This window comes from Scomber scombrus, chromosome 19 (genome assembly GCF_963691925.1).
Source record: "Scomber scombrus chromosome 19, fScoSco1.1, whole genome shotgun sequence".
Taxonomy (NCBI): Eukaryota; Metazoa; Chordata; class Actinopteri; order Scombriformes; family Scombridae; genus Scomber; species Scomber scombrus.
Genome location: NC_084988.1, coordinates 20,021,853 through 20,040,623, shown reverse-complemented (window position 1 = coordinate 20,040,623; position 18,771 = coordinate 20,021,853). Strand labels below are relative to the sequence as shown.

The 18,771-nt window shown below is 37.8% G+C and overlaps 1 protein-coding gene across 1 annotated transcript in view; it reads left to right on the top strand.

Annotated features, from left to right (window-relative positions):
• sntg2 (syntrophin, gamma 2) overlaps positions 1-13,918 on the top strand; it is an 81,313-nt gene extending 67,395 nt beyond the window's left edge. Inside the window, exons 15-17 of the mRNA XM_062440682.1 lie at positions 12,745-12,837; positions 13,402-13,512; positions 13,790-13,918. Coding sequence (XP_062296666.1) covers positions 12,745-12,837; positions 13,402-13,512; positions 13,790-13,918 — 333 coding nt within the window. The remainder of the gene's footprint in view (positions 1-12,744; positions 12,838-13,401; positions 13,513-13,789) is intronic.
• The last annotated feature ends 4,853 nt before the right edge of the window (positions 13,919-18,771 follow it).

The following is an 18,771-nucleotide window of genomic DNA, read 5'->3' as shown; positions in this document are numbered from 1 at the left end:
GATTAACACATTTCTCTCTGTATAGTTTCAACCAAATCAATTAAACATGGCTGTTGCAAAAATAAATCATATATTATTATAAATCAGCCATTAAATCAGGTCTCGCTCAGAACAGCTGAACTTTTAGACACTGAAAAAGCAAGAGTGCTATGGCAAGGACTGTAAAAATGATGAATGAATGATGAAAAATCAATGAAAGAAAAAAACAATACGTCAGTCCAACCAACTGTCAGTCACAAAACACAGACCTGCGGCAAGATTATGCTGAAACGCTGAGAGAATGCAAACAGATAATAAGACAAGAAAAAAGCATCATGATCAGAAAATAACAGATATTAAGGAGTCCATTGATCAAAATCAGTTCGGGGAGAGATGGAACAGCTTGAACAACAAAAACGACAACCAGACCCTACAAAATCGTAATATTTGGAAAATAATTTTTTAAAAACTATATGAGCAAATTTCATCTAACATTCTCAATCATGAACAGAAACAAATTAAGCCCTGCTTCAGTTGTTCACTTTCGTTCTTCAATCACGTATAGTTTTTGAGCTGGGATCCTATTTCATCAGTATGTTATAAAATTCTCCAGATTGGTCTAAAGGGAAACATTATGGTCCAGTTAAGTCAGTGTATGTCAGTAATAAGTGTGGAGTAAAACATAGCAACAGAACTACAGATCTCTTCGCTCTCTGGCACAAGTTCCTTTGGGACATGTCAAAATCGACTTTTGCTATTTTAACGACGGTAAAATGATGTATGCGCCAGGGTGAATGGTCCAAAAGGGTTGGAATTAAGTCCCTTCATTAATCATAGGTGTGTTTTGGGCGTAACACGCGGTAAACCAATCAATGTTATCTCCCATTCCCTTTAAAAGCCAGGAGTGCCGTCACTTTTGCCGATTGGTATTTTAATGGCGCATTTGTCAAGCAATGCATTTCGAGCATAACACATGAGTTACTTTTGCTGAAAAGAAAGTTGGCTGATGAGCTGCTAACCCGACGTGTCATTCATAAAAAGGAAGAATATGGAGATATAAGCGACCAGTCTGATGAATGTGTAAGGGTGTGTGTGGTTATACTGTAGCAACCTGGTGTCATCAGCTGATTTAATAAACAGTGAGCGGCTGTGCATAATGGCACTGCGTTCTGTGCAGCATCTCAGAGGCTGCACATTTATCAAACATATCCTACAGTATAAACAGCTGTGGATAACAGACACTGTGAGAATCACCCACATTCATTAACAGATTAATACATGATGTTCAAATGCTTTTCTTGTTGATAAAATCACCACGTGGCAGCGGAGCGGCTTTCCTCCAGAAGCAGACATGGGATCTGAGATCCATTTTCCACAAAAACACCAACAACTCACTTTTTGCTACATATTTTCGAGACTCAGCTGCACACCACACAGACACCGGGGGCTTTGTTTTTGTTTATTTATCTTTTAATTACAGTTTTAGTTCTCTTTTAAATCGTTTTGTTCAGTCATGGAGTAACAAGTTAACTCAGCAGGGTTTTAATTGTTGAAAGTATCTAAACCTGATCAATGTCATCTCAAGAATATGTGTTAAATATTGTTCAAAAACTGTTTTAATCATGTTAACCTTTTATACAGTTGTGAAGACTGTCCGCTGCAGCACTCTCCAGAAGGTGCAGAAACACCCCCCCCCCCCCCCCCCCCTTCCCAAACAAAATACACAGTAGTGGAAGGCTCATTGTCATTTAATCTGTTATTTTTACAATTAATTAAATCTGATAAACATTATGACTATCCAATATAACATCTATTTTTTAATATGTTGATGTAATACTTTTATTTTACTTTTTATTTTTGTGTGCTGCTGCCTGTCCCTGTGTGTGTAACAGGCAGAGTGTACGTTCATTGTGCACCCACCTATTAAAATCTTGATAATGCGCCCTTAAAATAACACTGAAATATGCCCCAGTGACTTCAGACCTGATTTTTGTTGGTCAGTCGCTTTTCTCTGCCTTAAAATAGCAACGCGCCACCAATGCACCTGGCCACACCTCATTTTGAGACCAACACGCCCATGGGCGCACAGACAGGAGCAAGTGCATTTGCTATTTAGAAAACGTGGGCGCAGGACGGGAAAGTGACAACTGTGTCGGTCTGAAACTATCGAAGACACATGCGTCGCGCCCGCCATCCGCTGTGCGCCGGGTGCAAGATGGGGCCCTGGGTGTCCACAGTCTAGCCATAGAGAAAGGAAGTCATAGCTACTGACTGTGAAAAGAGTCTGTGGTCACTGTATAACAGGTGAGGTAGAGGCAGAGACGCACTTCCTCTTAAAATGTGACAAATTCACAATATCGGAATTGAATATTTTAAGAAATTTGATTTGTTAATCCCAAACTTGAGAACAAAGCACAAAGCTAAAGGATTGTGAAAAGCATAAGATTTTACCAGGAGAGAGACACAATATGTGACTGCATGTCACAAAGTGAAGGACGCATAATTTAAAACATCATTGAATGTGACAAATACTTATCTTGATGTAGTCTATTGCACATATGGTTATTTTATTTTATTTATTGTTTTTGTATTATCATAATAAAAGTTTCTAGGCTTTGTCAACATTGCAGCTTTAGTGACCTACAGATTGAATGACGAGAGCAAGCGACCCTGATACAAACAAAGCAGTGACTCAGATGAATTTAATTAGTTTAATTGTTTCACAGTTGTTATGTTCTAAAGCACAAACACCCCCACAAATCAGCACAACCCTGTACAAAGGTGCTACATTGTCTGATTTTGTGTGAATACAAAGCTTCATCTTGTCTGCTGTGACCTCTCTGCTCTAGCTCAGCCCTGCTCTCAGTCAAGCATGAATTATTGAATCAATAATAAACTGTTTCTGTCCTTTTGTACTAGATACTCTGAAAGACAGTTACATGCTGTCCTTTTTTTTTACACAATAGTTTACTTAACATTTCATCCAATGCCTACAAATAGGCATTTAATGTCAAACATTATCAGCTCCATCATCCAAGATAAATGTAGAAAGCCCCCAAACATCTATCTATGTAGACTAATCAAGACTGGTTAGAGGGCTGTTAAAAAGTAATTGCTCTAATACAATACACAGAGTTATATCTGAATTATATAATATTTAATGTCAACTTCTGCCTTGTGGATCTATAAAGTCATATACTATTGGATGCCATTAAAGTTTCTATTATAGAAAGAAAGCCGCTGAAGAGTTCTACCAATATCGAAAACAATAAAAGGCTATGGAAAACCGTTTACAACCCACCTATAAAAAGAAGTTCAACTTAATAAATTCAATGTATAACAAGACATAACAACTCCCTGAAAAGAAACCTATCTACTACAGTATAAAGCTGCTTTTGCCTGTGTGTTTGTGTCACATTCAACACAGTCAGATACCAATCTAGGACTAACTCCAAAGCTTTTTTCTATCTGAGGAATATTACTTAACCAACACACATTTTACTTCAAACCGAGCGTGAGATCATTACTCATGCATTAATTTCATCCAACTTGAACTACTGCAACTCCCCTTTTAGTCAATTTTGCAACACGTCTGTAGATTGACAAGTTCTCTAGAAATGTTCATATATGGCGCTTTTCCATTATACAGTTCTAGCTCGGCTCAGTTTGGTGCCAGGCACGTCGTTTTCCATGACTTCATAGTACCTCCTCAACGTGGGCGGGGTCGTCATAGCACGGCTGCGCAAAACTGCTGTGACTTTGTTTATACACGACACAAACATATAAACAATGGAGGACATCGAGGCAATGGTGTACTTGTTGCTGTATGTGGCTTTTTGCCACAAACAAAGCAAGAGAAGAGAAACGAATCGCTGTAACACTGTTGCCGGTATTTAAAAATGCTGGGTTTGATTCTTGTGTGGGACGTCGAGCTCATGACTCTTCCAGTGACGACACTCTCTGACCAATCAGTGGCCGGCAGTCTGTTGATGTCACATTTTAGTATCAGCTCAGCTCGCTTGGAACCTCGGCAGAGCAGGTACTTAAAAAGTACCAGATACTATCCCTAATGGGAAGCAAAAGTGCTAGAACTGTATAATGGAAAAGCCCCATTATACATAAAAATAATTGTACAATTACAAATTTACATTGGGTATCCACTGTAAATAAGCTTAATCATAAATACAATTATTTTTCCTTGATGAAAACACAACTCAGGTCACTCCAAGGAATTACGTCTCTGTGTGTAATATCATCTGCTTCTCATCCATTGAGCCGTGGAAGTTTACATGTACCCACAATCACACATAATAGTCAGGAATTAAGAAAGTATGCCACATGTCAGGTCAAACTCTTCATGAAATGGCCAGCGGTGCCTTTTATAGTTTTACCCCATCCGCACCCTTTCACCCCTCAAGTGCAGCCAACCAAAGATAAAGGCTAAAAACGTTATGAAGCCTCAGGGCTTCGGTGCTCAGGACCCTTAAGTAGGGACATTTATAAATATTACAAAGCAGAGCACCTGTCAGAAGATATTTGAATCACCAGCAAAATGAAATCCTTTCCGGGTCATCATGGGAGCAAGTTATAATTAAATGGCCTTTTTAATTTTACCAGTTGTCCTTTTTAACAGTATATGTTAGTGTTATACAAATAGACAGCATGGTTGTCTCTGGCACAGGACACTAGCTGTTTAGCAAAAAGCATCAATCTAAAAGTCTTGGGAGCCATGTATAATCCCTTTATGTTCAGTGGGCTCATGTGGTCACTGTGAGTTTAGAATCATACTTCCAGCAGACTCAATTACATTCTCCAGTTAATTCTGCCGATACTAATTCCTAGGGCTTAGAAATGAAGGGGGGACCTGTATGTTTTAATAAATACACTAAATCAACTTTTACTATTGAACTAAAAGCATATAAATGAAATTAATAATATCTCTGACACTTGGTTTACCGTTGCTGCCTTTTTCTGGTGTGCAACATTTTGGGTTTTGATGTGTTTTTTAAATTTATTTATTTATTTTTTTTACACCAGTGCTCAGATTGTCTGACTGATGTTAGCAAATGAGTTTCTTTGTGTAGTTAGTTGATAAATCTCTATTCCATCTGAGAACTTACTGTTAATGTATTGCTGCTTTGATGATGGTCTGATTGGATTATCTTCATTCCATGATGCGTTAGTCATCAATGGGAGTGGTGCCTTCCAGAGTGTCAAAGTGGCGAAACAAGTACAACAGAAATCCCCTTAATAAATACAATCTTTAACATCAAGGAAGGCCTTGCTACATCTCATCCACTAAGTGGGGGACAGTCCTAAGTTTCACTGAAAAGTTTAGGGAAGCAGCTGTGCACTGCTCTGTGTCAGAGGTGAGGAATTTAACCTAACATTTACCCAACCAGTCAGTTTGTCCTCATCTTTGTAAAAAAAAAACTGAAACATACAGTTGGAAAAAACTTTTTTTTAAAACATAAATCTCATCTCAATGTGGCTTGTCCAGATTACTTTTCAAATGTGTAATGGCCTCATTGCTGCCTCCTGATGACAATGGGTGGAAAACACATTGTAACCATGGTCACTGAAAGCTGCAACCCAACTGAGATAGACATTGCACTAGAATTTACAGGGACTTCACACCAAAGGCAACATTGTTTAGAGCATGGTCAAGTCCAACTGAAGGTTCCACTAATTGAACTCTGACGGCATGCAGACCTTCACAACACATCTCCAATGGAATTGTGACATTGACTTGGGGTGGAAGTTGTTGTGGCGACAATGTTATTGTAGTGAGGAATGGTGGAAAAGTTTATTCTGTGCATCGCTGAATTTAGGGAGCTGTGTAACTCTGCACTGAGATCAGGTAAATATCAGGTAAAAATCTAAGGTAAAGCTCAAAGATGGAGATACCAGATTAGATATTGTAATTGTTTACATTCCATTATAGTCTGTAGTGTCCTAGAAAAAGCTTCAAGGGTAAGGATAAAATGGGTGAATATGCAAATTTACATTGGGTTAACATCCTCATCAGTGAGCTGCACATAGCCTTTTCCTAAAGCTTTTCAAAGGGAAGTAAGGTATTTCTTCAACTTGTATGAGAAAAAAATAATTACCCAGTAATTATTATCACTATCACTGCTCAAAAATATAAAAAAATAAAAGGCAGTTTCTAGTTCACGTGCATGCTGTGAGTGAGAACAATGTTAACTGAAAATATTCCACCTGTGACCACAACACAGTGCAGTAGCGCACTGTCATTATAACAAGAAGAGTCACTGAACAAAATATTTAATTCATGTGTTGACTTAGTAGCTACACTTACAAAATCAGAACACGTTGTATTTCCCTGTTCAAGGCTGCTTGTGGCTAAGCAGTGTATACTGTGATTTTCATAAGCGCTATGGCACAAACGAACCAGGGTTGTATACTGATTTTATGATGGGGCATTTCACAATGCTTTGTTAATACTCTATATGCAGTCATTTAGAAAAATGATCTCAAACAGTTTCCCACAGCACAGGACTCATGAGAGGCCTTCAACATATAATTTATGTTTCCATAGACTTATCATAGCAATGAAAGCTACTTTGATGTAGCGGAGTGTTACATTGTCAGTAATATAGAAGAGATTAAAATGCAGCACTGTTGAACTATAACAGTAACAGTGAAAATATACAAAAATTATGATGGATGGTGACATCTGTTGTTGGTACATAAATTGTTGTCAATGGGAAGCCTCCAGCTGATTACCAGTTCAAGAGGATAATGATTTTTTTGGAAAAGTTCAATTACATGCTTTGCAAAATCCGTAGTTAAAAAAAATGGATTAACAGATCTGCTGTATGAGGCATCCATATTATGAAAATAAAAAAATCACCACAATTTACTTAACTGCGATAGTTCAATGGTAGCTTTACAACCGTAACTAGGCACGGCAGGTTTGTCAAGCTTTGGATCTCCACATGTTGACGCATCAGGCATGAGGCCAGACTGTCTTGCCTAGAGTGACACTTGGCATTCAAAGAGTCTGGAAGGTTGTATCTTGTTTTGTAGCCTTTCCAAAAAAAAAAACAACCTGAAATGAAAACACATAAGCATATATTTGTTCTAACATGAACTGCAATCTTACTACCTACAGTGGTAAGCTAATGTTACTTCCGAGGCCAAGAGTTTGCATAATATCAGTTTTCTACATTTGTTTATGGGATTACAGGTTATGTAAAATAATTAAAATGTCCACGACAAGCTCATTGTTTTGTGCTTCCTCAAGTGAAAGGTTGTGGATGCTATCAGACATAAGATAACGTCACCTGTTTCTGTATTTCAATATTTTACGGACCAGTAACTCGTGATAATGTCAATTTAAGCTTAATTAGCAATCTTGTTTTGTAGACAACTGATCAAATCTGACGGGTACAGTTGTCATTTCTGCCAGGAAACTAAAGGGTTGTTGGCTTCAAATTATAGGTCTGCTTCAAATCTAAACTGAATTACCAATTGTTTAAAAAAATAAGTTTGCATGGTAAGTCTTATGTGCTTATCATTGTAAACTGCATTATGTGCCGTACAAGAACAGAATGTTTGACAGGCAAATAATCAGTAAATAAGAAGAGCAGGGCTCAAGATACAGTTAATGCATTCCCATAATAGTTGCATAGAACAGTGGACTGAAGATGTATGGTAATAAGTGTAAGAGACCTTTATAGTCATAAGGCTAAATGCATGAATGACAATGAAACTTTCAACTTCAACTTTCATTCTCATTTGCATTTGCAATTTTGGATTTTGCTGCTGAGCACATCTTGACTGCCAGACACTTGCCAAGCTTTCATAAAAAAATTCAGTCTAGTATGTTATCATTAATGGGAATGTTAATGGCAGATGATTTGTTGGTGAAAGGTACCATAATAAGTAATGCCATATTAAGATTAGATTGTTAACTTGGCAGTGGACTATTCAGAAGCTGGACATTAATTAGATTGTCCAGGTCTTGTTTCCTCTTGGCACCTTGTGCTACATAATACTGTAAATGGAACCAGCACAGCAGGATGATAAAGAGAGATAGGAATCCTGTACACAGCTGAGGAAAGTAGAAGCAAGTCAAAGAGGTTGGAGTTGAGGGTTTAGATCATGTTAACTTACCAACATTGGTTACTGGTGCCAACATGGACATGTCCATGCATTAACTTGGGGTGTTTTGAGGTTAAAGGCTGCGGGCTAGATGAAGAAAGGGCACATTAACTTCCTTCTCATTACTGTAACAATATCAAATCACAATGCAGAACTCCTCTGCTGCACTAGGCAACATTAGCTTCAAAGGGTAATTATATATGCAGGGGTGTTTGATGCTGCAGTCACATAGTTAACTCTTAGCCAGCAAATGGGGCTGAATCCACTCTGTATGTCTGTGCCAACTGCCAAGTTGCAAGTGACATGAACAGTGTGAAATGCAGAGTGAGCAGACTGATACCCATCTGCAGCAACGTCTGATGTCAAACTACCCTTTGCATGTGGTTTAAATGTGTTGGCAAATGTTTTGATTCCAGATTTAATTTAAGGAAGTCTGATTGCAGTCTAGTGTGTCAAAATATGACTTCTGGATATGTTAGAATGACTTGTGTATTGTAAATACAGGCAAACCACTGATTGACCAACACCAGTAATCGAAAACAGTGTTTAATAATGTTCTTCACACTTCTTATGTAGTCAGGGTTGCATCTTCCCTATAACTATAAAAGCAAACAGTATGAAATATGATAATGTAAACATTTTTTCAGTGATGCAAATGTGGGACACTATCCCATGAGAAACCAATGAAAGGGATGAAGGATTTAAATTTGCTTGTGATTCTCTGTTCTCCGGCCAATTAGGCTAACTTCCTATGGCTTCTGAGGAACAGTCAGCACAGACCAACTAGGGCTAACCTTCAAATTGATGGGATGTAGGCACTAAATATACATTGATGATGGAGTAGAAGTAGTGGGTACAACTGACAAAAGTTGTCCTACTGTAATTTCCCAGCTTGGGATCAATAAAGTATATCTATCTAAGTATATCTATCTATCTATATACTTCTCTTATCCTCCCATGTTGCTCTTCTCTTTTTGCTCTCTTTTTTTTTGGAGATGATGAAAGACAACATGGCATTGATAGGGTCTTTTACTTCACAGCAAGCAGTCCAGTTGTGTCATTTTTCATTTTTATCCATTTTTATCCTAGTAGCTAAAGTGGCATACACACATGCAGTGCAATTTTGTGATATCCTGTTTTTTCCTTGTGATATTCTGCACTGCAGATAACTGATAAACAGATGTTACTGTAAGAAAATTATGTAAATATCAACCAAGTAAACCGTAACATTTTCCAACCCAGTAAGCCAAGTAATTTTGCCCACATTAGTCAAATCTTCACATCACATTACATCCAATGAGAGTGTTTTGTACAAAGCTGGAAGTAATATGCCTTTTTTGTAGTGAGGCACAAAGTAATTGGTATGGCGGTCAGGACAGTGGATGGATGTGTAGCACGTCTGAGTTTCATGTGAGAGAGTTTGAATCCTGCCACAGATCAACTTTTTCCTTGTTTTATTAACCAAAACCACATTCTTTATTCTTACGCAAAGATTTAGTTGCCTTTCCCTAACAATTCCTTAATAGTTGTTATGCATATAATTATATGAGGAGCTTGATACCTCTCTCAATGTTACAAGGAGGATGGGTTAACAGTTCTTACATGTAGCCCTTTGGTAGTCGAGTGGTTACCGCGCATGTCACATAATCACAGCGTCCGTGGTTTGATTCCACCGAGGGACCTTTGCTGCAGTTCATTCTGCTCTCTCTTTCTCTATCAAAATTGTAGCATCTATTACTTTCTTTACCTTAAGGTGGCACAACTTGGCACGTCTCCATTTGCTGCTTCTGTTACGTTTCTTGCAATCAAATAATACTGGCATCAATTCCACTGTATTCAGCAATAAAAAAAACGATTTGAATTGCAAAGTTTTTGTTAAATACAGAAATAGACACTTTACATTTCATTGTATCAACAGGTCAGAAAAAGTCCAGCCCAGGTAACTCATGAGTTGTAATACTGCACACACTCAAAAAGCAAGCATTTGATTGACAGCATTGGGCAGGATGAGGAAGATTTCACACCAACCCAACCAATTGATTTTTACACAATGTATCTATGGATGAAATCAGGTTATTTATGTATATAGTTAGATGTAACTTTAAAGAGAAACTTAACACCAGCTGAAAGCCTTTGGCTGACCTCCAGTGGTTGTAGTTCGTCCCTTGCCACAGTACACCCTGACATCACTGTTGGGTGCATTAACAGATGTAACAGAAATGACCTCTGACCCCTCTGAATCACACCCAGTAGTGATGCAGGGTGAGATCAGAGGTGTGAGGGATTGGAAGTTCTTAACCAGAAGTGGTCAGTGAAATGGTACCTTTCAGCTTGATAAGTTACTCCGGACTTTGCAGTCTCTGTTGCTGATTTCAAAGAATGTGACTGCAGGTGTAAAATCCCAGAGTCCTTATAACACACATGCGCACTTACAAGTTCTTCCTTTACACCTGTCCTCGGTTTTATAACATTCCTCTCATGCCCTTACTTTTGTCAGACTTAGCTAAGGAGATTTTCTTTAAAATATATTTCATGTTGCATTCCATGTTGCTAATTCCCACAGAAAAATCCCTTCCAATTAGAGAAGTGTAGTCACTGCTCACCCTGTCACAACACAGTCTTACATTGGATGACAGCAAGAACTTAAAGGCTGGCCTTCCACTGTTTCTTATCCCCGTCACAGCTGAATTCACGACACCACTAAAGACAAGGGGGGGCTGAGGTCTGTGAGCAGAAAACACTTCCAGCAAAAAGGACTGTGCAATCCCATGCCACATTCACTGCACACTGCACTCTATAATTAAAATCACCATGTCCCTGCTGTGTTCTCAAGTGAGAGAAAAAAATATAACATAAATAAAATCTGAGCAGTTGCACTTCTTGGTATTCCAACTGAGTGGACGACACAACACACAAATTAAGTCATGTGGCAAGAAAAGGCTTCAGAAAGATATTGCTCCTGAGAGACTGGAAAGCTTTACACATCAGTGCTTTCAAAAGACCTGTGAAAAGTATTGTGAGACACATGCTTGTTTGTGTTGCAGCAGCAAAATGAATGTTAAAGATTCATGGCTTCCAAAATGGCTTTCCTATGTTGTGTGCCTTGACATTATCAGGAAGCTACACAGGATGCTGCTTTTGCCAGCAACTCATGCAAGATTAAAAAAAAAAATCTGATTTGTTCTTATCAAATCTTCCAAGCATCACGTGTCATACGGACACTTAACAAGAACCAGCCACATACAGAGTGTACATATCAGCAAAGTAATACTGTGAGTATATAACAATCATTTTAAAAGCACCCAAAGCTGTATGTGAGGATTCACATGACACAATATTGTTTCATAATAGACCAAGTTGTTCTTACTCTGGGAGCTTGATGAGGCAGTGGATGGAAATTTGATTACACTGATTGCTCTTTATAAAATTGGTTCTCACATTGTTTCTTCCTTTTGATATCCAGGCAGTAAAAATGACACATAAAGTAGCCATATCATTAAATCTATGACTGATCAGCAAGCTGTACTGTATGTCTGCATTTGCTACTAAAACTAATTAAAATGAAAATTAGAAAGTCTACATGTTGTGGATTCTTAATTAGAGGAGTAAGAGGCAGATGGTAACATTGTGAACATCAATATCCAGAAATCCTAGAACTTGGTATCAGTTAACGGCCTTTAATTTGTTATTTATGGGTACCAAACTATGATTTCTGATGCTTTATAATATTTCAACACCAAAGGGACAATAGAGGAAAAGATGACATCAAGATCATACTTGGCCAAGTGTATTGGCTACATTATTGGACATGTTATTGATGAACAGTTTACACTGCCACCATTTCAGTTTAACATTTTCTGTTGGAAAACAAAATCCAACACTGACACAATAATTTGACTTTGCCCATAACTTGTGATTGCTATATAAATGATCCAATAGGGCAAAACCATGAAACGCTCTTTGTTTGTGGGGTTAAGATTTTACGGGCCAGTGTATTTGATTTTGAGTTAGTTTCTTCTAGTCTTTGTAAAATTTTAGTTTAGTTGTTGTGTTTTATTCTAGTCTCATTAAACATATCTAATTATTTTGAGGCCACAGTTGACAGCATCCTTGCTGTGTACACAAAAGGCTTTTATCAACTTTCTTTCCACATATGCACCAGTACTCCCCAAGACCTGTAATCCCTTTGATGTGTAAAAACAGCGCAGTTCCCCTTTAATCAAGACTGCATTTCATTGTGGTTTGCCAGTTCTGAGGTCCTGCTGTTGTACACTGTGGCTTACTGACACAACTAAATTGAACGGAGCCATCTTAATGATATTAGTTACACCTGCATTTTTCACTGCCATGACAAGTCAAAGTCTGTAGGGAGAAAAGCCTATTCACTGTGATCTTAAAAATGACAGTAAATGAGGGCTAACATTGAGATGCGTGATGAATACTATATTAGTTATAAATGAAATCTGCTAGTAAGAGTGGACTGCATTTACTGCCACAAATGAAAAAATATGAGCCATGATTTATTTATATGCAGCGCAACCATACTAATGATATGTAATGTGATGTTTGTTTCTGCTATCTACACTAAATACATTCTTTCAATAACAGTGTTAATGGATATAAATTCTCTCTCATCAGTCTAAAAGCTACATGTGCAGCAGCCAGGGGAATGTACTGTGCTTCACCATAGATTTTGGATCAGGCTTCACTTGCTCAGAAGGCACCTCAAAGGTAAAGTTTTTGTTGATATGTTGGTTCCGTGTTGTTCTTACCCTAATAGCCCCTTAGACTGCAGTTTGATATCTTTATCTACTGTACTGACACACTGTCTTTGCCCTGATGCTTCTGATGTTACGTTTTCAATGTATTTGAAAATGTATATTAAGTATTTCTGAAATTGCCACACTTCACAAAAAATATATGAAAGCCGCTCAAATGTTCCTAATTTTTCACTTTCCAGAATAATTGGTGATTACTGTTTTATAGTGGATGGTATTCTATTGTTATTTAAGGTATATTATGAGATTATTTTAGCAGCCTTTCAACAGTAAGTGTTGAGTCATCTCTACAGTGACTAGTTTTTATGTTCATTGAATCAGTACAGGAATGTTACAGCACTCATTTCCAGAGTAGTAATGTGCTTTTGTTATAAATTATACATTTCCTCTAAGTACTATTGCACATTAAAATGTCAGTTCTTGATCATGCAAGTCTCTGTAGTAAGACATGGTATTTAAATGTGCTCATTATTGAAATCCCTGTGCTGTGTTTTATAATCCTTTGCTTTCCTTGTAGACGGTACTGTGGCGATACAAGTTCTCTCAACTTAAAGGCTCCTCTGATGATGGGAAAACCAGGGTAAAACTTCTGTTCAAGAACGCTGAAAGCAATCAAATAGAAATGAAGGTAATAAGTTCTTCAAAATTAAAGATATATATTGACATAATAAATTGAAGTGGGACTATTTTGTAGCTTGCAGCAACCATTGGTATTAGTTAGTACATACTCATTGGTATAAGTGAGTACATACTACATACAGTTAACAGGCAAATGTATCTCCATCTAGTGGATAAAATGTATGATGAAGCTAACTACATTTTTTTTTTTTTTTTAAAGAGATCTTAAGTTTAGAAATGAAGTCATTTATTGATGTGTGTCTCTGTCCTTCATTTGTATTTTCCAGGAGCTAGAGTTTGCTAATCTAACTGCGGTCCTCCACTGTATACATTCTTTTATCGCTGCCAAAGTGGCCTCCATGGACCCTCTCTTTATGTGCAGTCAAAGCTTCCCTGGAAATTACATGAACAGTTAAGAAGACATGTCTTCATCGTCATGTGCACCTGAGGCCAAAATCAGCGGTATTTTATGCACAAAGCCAATTGATATGTATATCTTGTTCTTGCTATTTTTGTATGAACTACTGAAAAAGAAACATTTGTAAAAGACTATAGAAGTACAACAATGTATCAATAAATGATGGAAGGAAGATGTTATTTAAATTTTTGACAATTAGAAAAGTTGTTTTAGGTTTGCAAACAAAATCTGAACAGATTTAAAGTTTGTACATTTCTTTAATATTTTTTCCTTCATTTCATAATGGACACGGATTCTGATAGGAGGTGTCTTGTCTACTCTTGTCACTTTGAAAAGTAGCACCCATGCTACCACACTGTGTGTAACTGCCATACAACTGACAACATGACACGAATCAGCAAATACAGCAACTGCCAGTGTTTTTAGCAAAAAGTGAAGAATTTACATTTAGAGAGTTAGTACATTTTAAATGAGGAAATCTGATGCTGGCTTTCTTTCATGGGGAAAATTTAAATTTTCCACACCTTTGGCGGGGATTCTCTTTCCTATAAATTCACGGTTAAGAAGTTATAAAAAAGAAACCTTTCTCTGTTCCCACCTTGTCTGCTTTACTCAATTTTTTTGTCATGTCTGTGAAGAAGTAGAAGAAATAAACACTATACAGTGTAATACAGTCTAATAAGCCTCCAAATAACCATTGAATTGGGTCAACACCTCTCTGGCATGGTCTCAACTAGATTTAAACATAAGCTTCGCAGAGAAACACTGACTGTAGGGCTACTTTATTGGCTTGGATTAAATTGTAATTTTGTGTGGTATTGTGTCAGTTGTTTGTATCTAATATAGACAAAATGCCAGTTTCAAATCTCTAATGAGGACATTTCACTGGAATGTGACATTTCAGCTTCAAAGTACCCACTTTCATCACTTCCCAATCTTACATTGGAAGAATACTGTATGCCTTCAGTTGTAATGATTTTAATGTGATAAATAAACTGTTCAAAAGCACAATTCCTTATTATGAGACAGCTTTCTGTGGATTTGTGTGTTTACTTTGAAAAAGGTGGGGTGGGTGCAATCAGTCGATATTACTTTAGCATCTGCTTGCCCAGTTGTCAAACTGGTACTTTGTTGTTTAGCTCAATTTCAGAATCCTATTTTGTAGCTGAAGTTTACTTCCTTTACCAAAAAAATAATGTTTACTCGAGATTGATTTTACTGGATGAGCCTGTATGAATCATTAATTGTTATTTGTATACACTGTTTTCCACACTAGCTGCTTACCTAAAATCTGCAATATCTACTGGCCTGACAAAATCTTAAATAAAGAACTGTATAAGAAGACACACAGCATGAACATGTCCCTTCAAAAAAAAGCTACACAGGTTACAAAGGCTCAGTCATATCCTGAGGACGCCCAGTGTGAAGACCCCCAGTTGCCTTGAGATTGACCCTGACTGGGAGGAGAGGGCGAGGCAGACTGAAAACCACCTGAAAAAGGACAGTGATGATGGAACTCGAAGAGATGGGTCTCTCATGGGGCAAACCACAGGCCAAAACACAAGGAAGGGTTCAGTGATGGTGTGTAATCGCAGCCTTATCTCCCAGCTGGGGCAAAGAAGATAAGTAAGTGAGAAAGTTGATCTTAAAAGAAAACCCTCAGGACACATTAACCCTTTTTTCCAATGTTTACCTTTTAACCCTTTTCTGTCATTTTGGAATGGATGCCTCTATATGGCCTTGTTGCTGCCAATTGTTAGCATGGGAACGAGCTCCCTTTGACATGAGTCACCAGCTGCTCTTGTCACTGAAAGGATCCTTACCTGGGAGGCATATTCCACACAGATGTAAATGCTGTATCCCACAGCTCCACACAGGCAACATGAACCAAAAGGGTGTGTTGCTGTTGCATGATGAGGGACATGATCCCTCACCAGCTTCCCATTGGTGAGTGATCACAGGTAGTGTTTGATGGTTACCTGGCCAAGCTGGAAGCATTGCTGCAGACTGGCTTTTTTTTTTTGTTTTGTTTTGCTTTTTTAACCGAAATGCATCAGTTCTCTGTACATATTTGCATATTGGGCAGGAAATGCCAAGTCCTGCCACCAGCAATGTAGAGAAGTGTGAAATCATTTTGGAAATAATTCAATTTGATAAACATTCAACTGTGTGACAGTGTCGGTGGTATTTCACTGCCTTGTGTCACATGAAAACGTGAGCCCAGAGTTAATACATTTCATACGAGTAGCTCAAAAAGTTGATCATGTCACTGGATTAGATTTAATAAAATCTGTCTGATGGGTTCATTACTCACCTGTTGTCCCGGTTAATTTTAACACTGAGTATCAGTTCATAATCTCAATCTTAATTTCTTACGCACAACTAAAATCAAATAATTTAAATAAAGTAGGACACACTTTTAAATAGTCCGTTTTAATTTATTGAGATTCTCCTCACATTAGATCAGTCTGTCAAATATCTTTCTCCTCATATTTTGAAAATATGTTTAACAAACCTATTTTTTACCTAAACCTCAGCACTCCTCCTCTTGGGGCATTGGACATTAATTAATGCTTCAGTGGCAAAATAATTTTTAAAAACTATCACTTATGTAGTTTGCATCAGATTCCAAATATTGGGCAAGCCATATGTCCAAGGCAATTTTGTCTCGCCACAAGACTATAGCCAGGATTTTACAAATGCAGAGGTCACCAGCCCTAATTCCAGGAGAAAAAACACCCACCTTAAGAAATGTTTTACTCTGTAAATTGTCTATTTTCTTTCTTTTACATTTCATGTTAATTTTAATATTAAAATATATTTTTGCTTTAACTTTTTCTCAATACATGATGATCTTTGCTGTTTCAAAGTATCACAATGCAAATCCCTAAACTCATTTTTCAGCCTAAAACTGGTCAAATCTACTTTAATGACCATTAGTAGCCTGTAGTACTAACTTGTACTACTAAAGTGACTTTTTAAAGACCTCATTAGACAACTTAGGGGTAAAAAACAAGGCCACAGAGTTGCTGCATATTGCCAGTCAGATACTTTTAAACACTTGAAACACAAAATTATGCAACTTGGAAAACTTTGTAGAAAAAAGGTCATCTAGGGACTGTAACCAAAACTGACTAAATGACACTTAGTGGGATATTTAAATAACTACACAATAGGGTATAGTGGCAGAAATTACCATAAAGTGGCTTCAACACCTCCTGAGACAAAGTTGAATTTATTGCATAGTCATAGTATTTGATAGCAATATTCTGTATTGCACAGGTGCCCATTATTTGACTGCACAAGGCATTCAGATATACAGTATGAGTCAAAACACTTTCCCATTCCCATTAAATTAAATAATATAATGTGTCCAAACTTTTAACGGGTACTGTATGCCATAAAGTTTCCTCACTCGCTACATTCTTCAGAAACTCTAGATCTATTTCGTGAAAAGTTTGAGTTTTAACAGTTTTGCGTTGAAGCTGAACCAGGCACCGTGACAGCAAGACTGCAAAAAGGGCTACAACTGAGATGATCTTTAGCCCGCTGCTGAAGTCACTGCCGGCTGCTGCCACACACACAGCATCATGAAGTTGCATCAGCACCATGTCAAGCATGAATTTCAAGTGTACTGCTCAAATATCAATGGGCCGTGACTCTCCCAGTTGACTCCACTGGCAGCACTGGACCCTGAATGCAAACTAAAGTATTTGTGATGAGGAGAAGTTTTTTGGGCAACTTCAAGACCGCTGTGGTGGTCCTAATCCCTCTATGTCTAAAACTTTACAAAACAGACCCTGGAGGATGGACACACAGGGAGGAAAGCAGGACCATGGACCCATTAAAAGACTGTACTGCCTGTTGCTGATACAGTGTTCATTCATTGAAACAGTTATGTATTTAAGTAAAGTTTGACAGAAAGGGTAGTGACAAACCCTGTCTGATGAGTAATGTCTTGACTGGCTGAAAAACCATGACAAATAATGGAAGGTGACACAAGAAGTTAAAGCAAAGAAACCATAATTTATTTGTGTTAACTCTCTGCACCTGTCCCAACATGACTGGCATCCACCTGCAGCTTGAATGGCTTCTCCACACAGGGCATGGCCAGCAAAGGAACACTACATGAAACGGCCTTGATGTTCCAGAAAGCCTGCTGACAAACAGGAGACATACATATTTAACACGTGTCTTTAACAAATCAGTGAGAGGCGTACCCACAGAAATAAAATTCTTACAGAACCTTTGATAGTACCCTTCCTTCCCCAAAAACTGTATTAGACGCGAGAGGTCCCATGTTCATATCTCGGACAAGCCCCCAGTTTGTCTTGACAACCTGAAAAAACATGACAAATACTGGGAGGCGACACAAGAAGTTAAAGTAAGAAAACTATAATTGATTTGAATTAACCCTCAAAAAATGTCAGTGGTAAATAGGTAGTGTTAGTGTGTATTCATGGTGGTCACAATAATTATACTCAAACATAGTGTTTTCAGATTGAGGTCTATGAAGAGGGCTTTCATATAACAAAATTTAAAGCGATGGATAAAAACAATACTCTCTGGTCAGGTCTCTGTTGTCTTATGTGACAGCATCTATGCTGGATCCAGGATTAAAAGTGTACACTTGAATCAAAAAACAGAATGCTTCGAGTTCACAGTGAATATTCAGCCCCTTGTGTAACAAAAGACAATGTTTCCCCCTAATCTTGTACCTGATGACAACCCTGGCAACACACACCCAGACAAGATTCCTTGCTCAGGTGTCTTACCTTTATGGAGGGGTCCTTGGAAGTATACAGAAAACACAGTTATGTACGTCATGGGCAGCCCTGACCTAACAAAGAC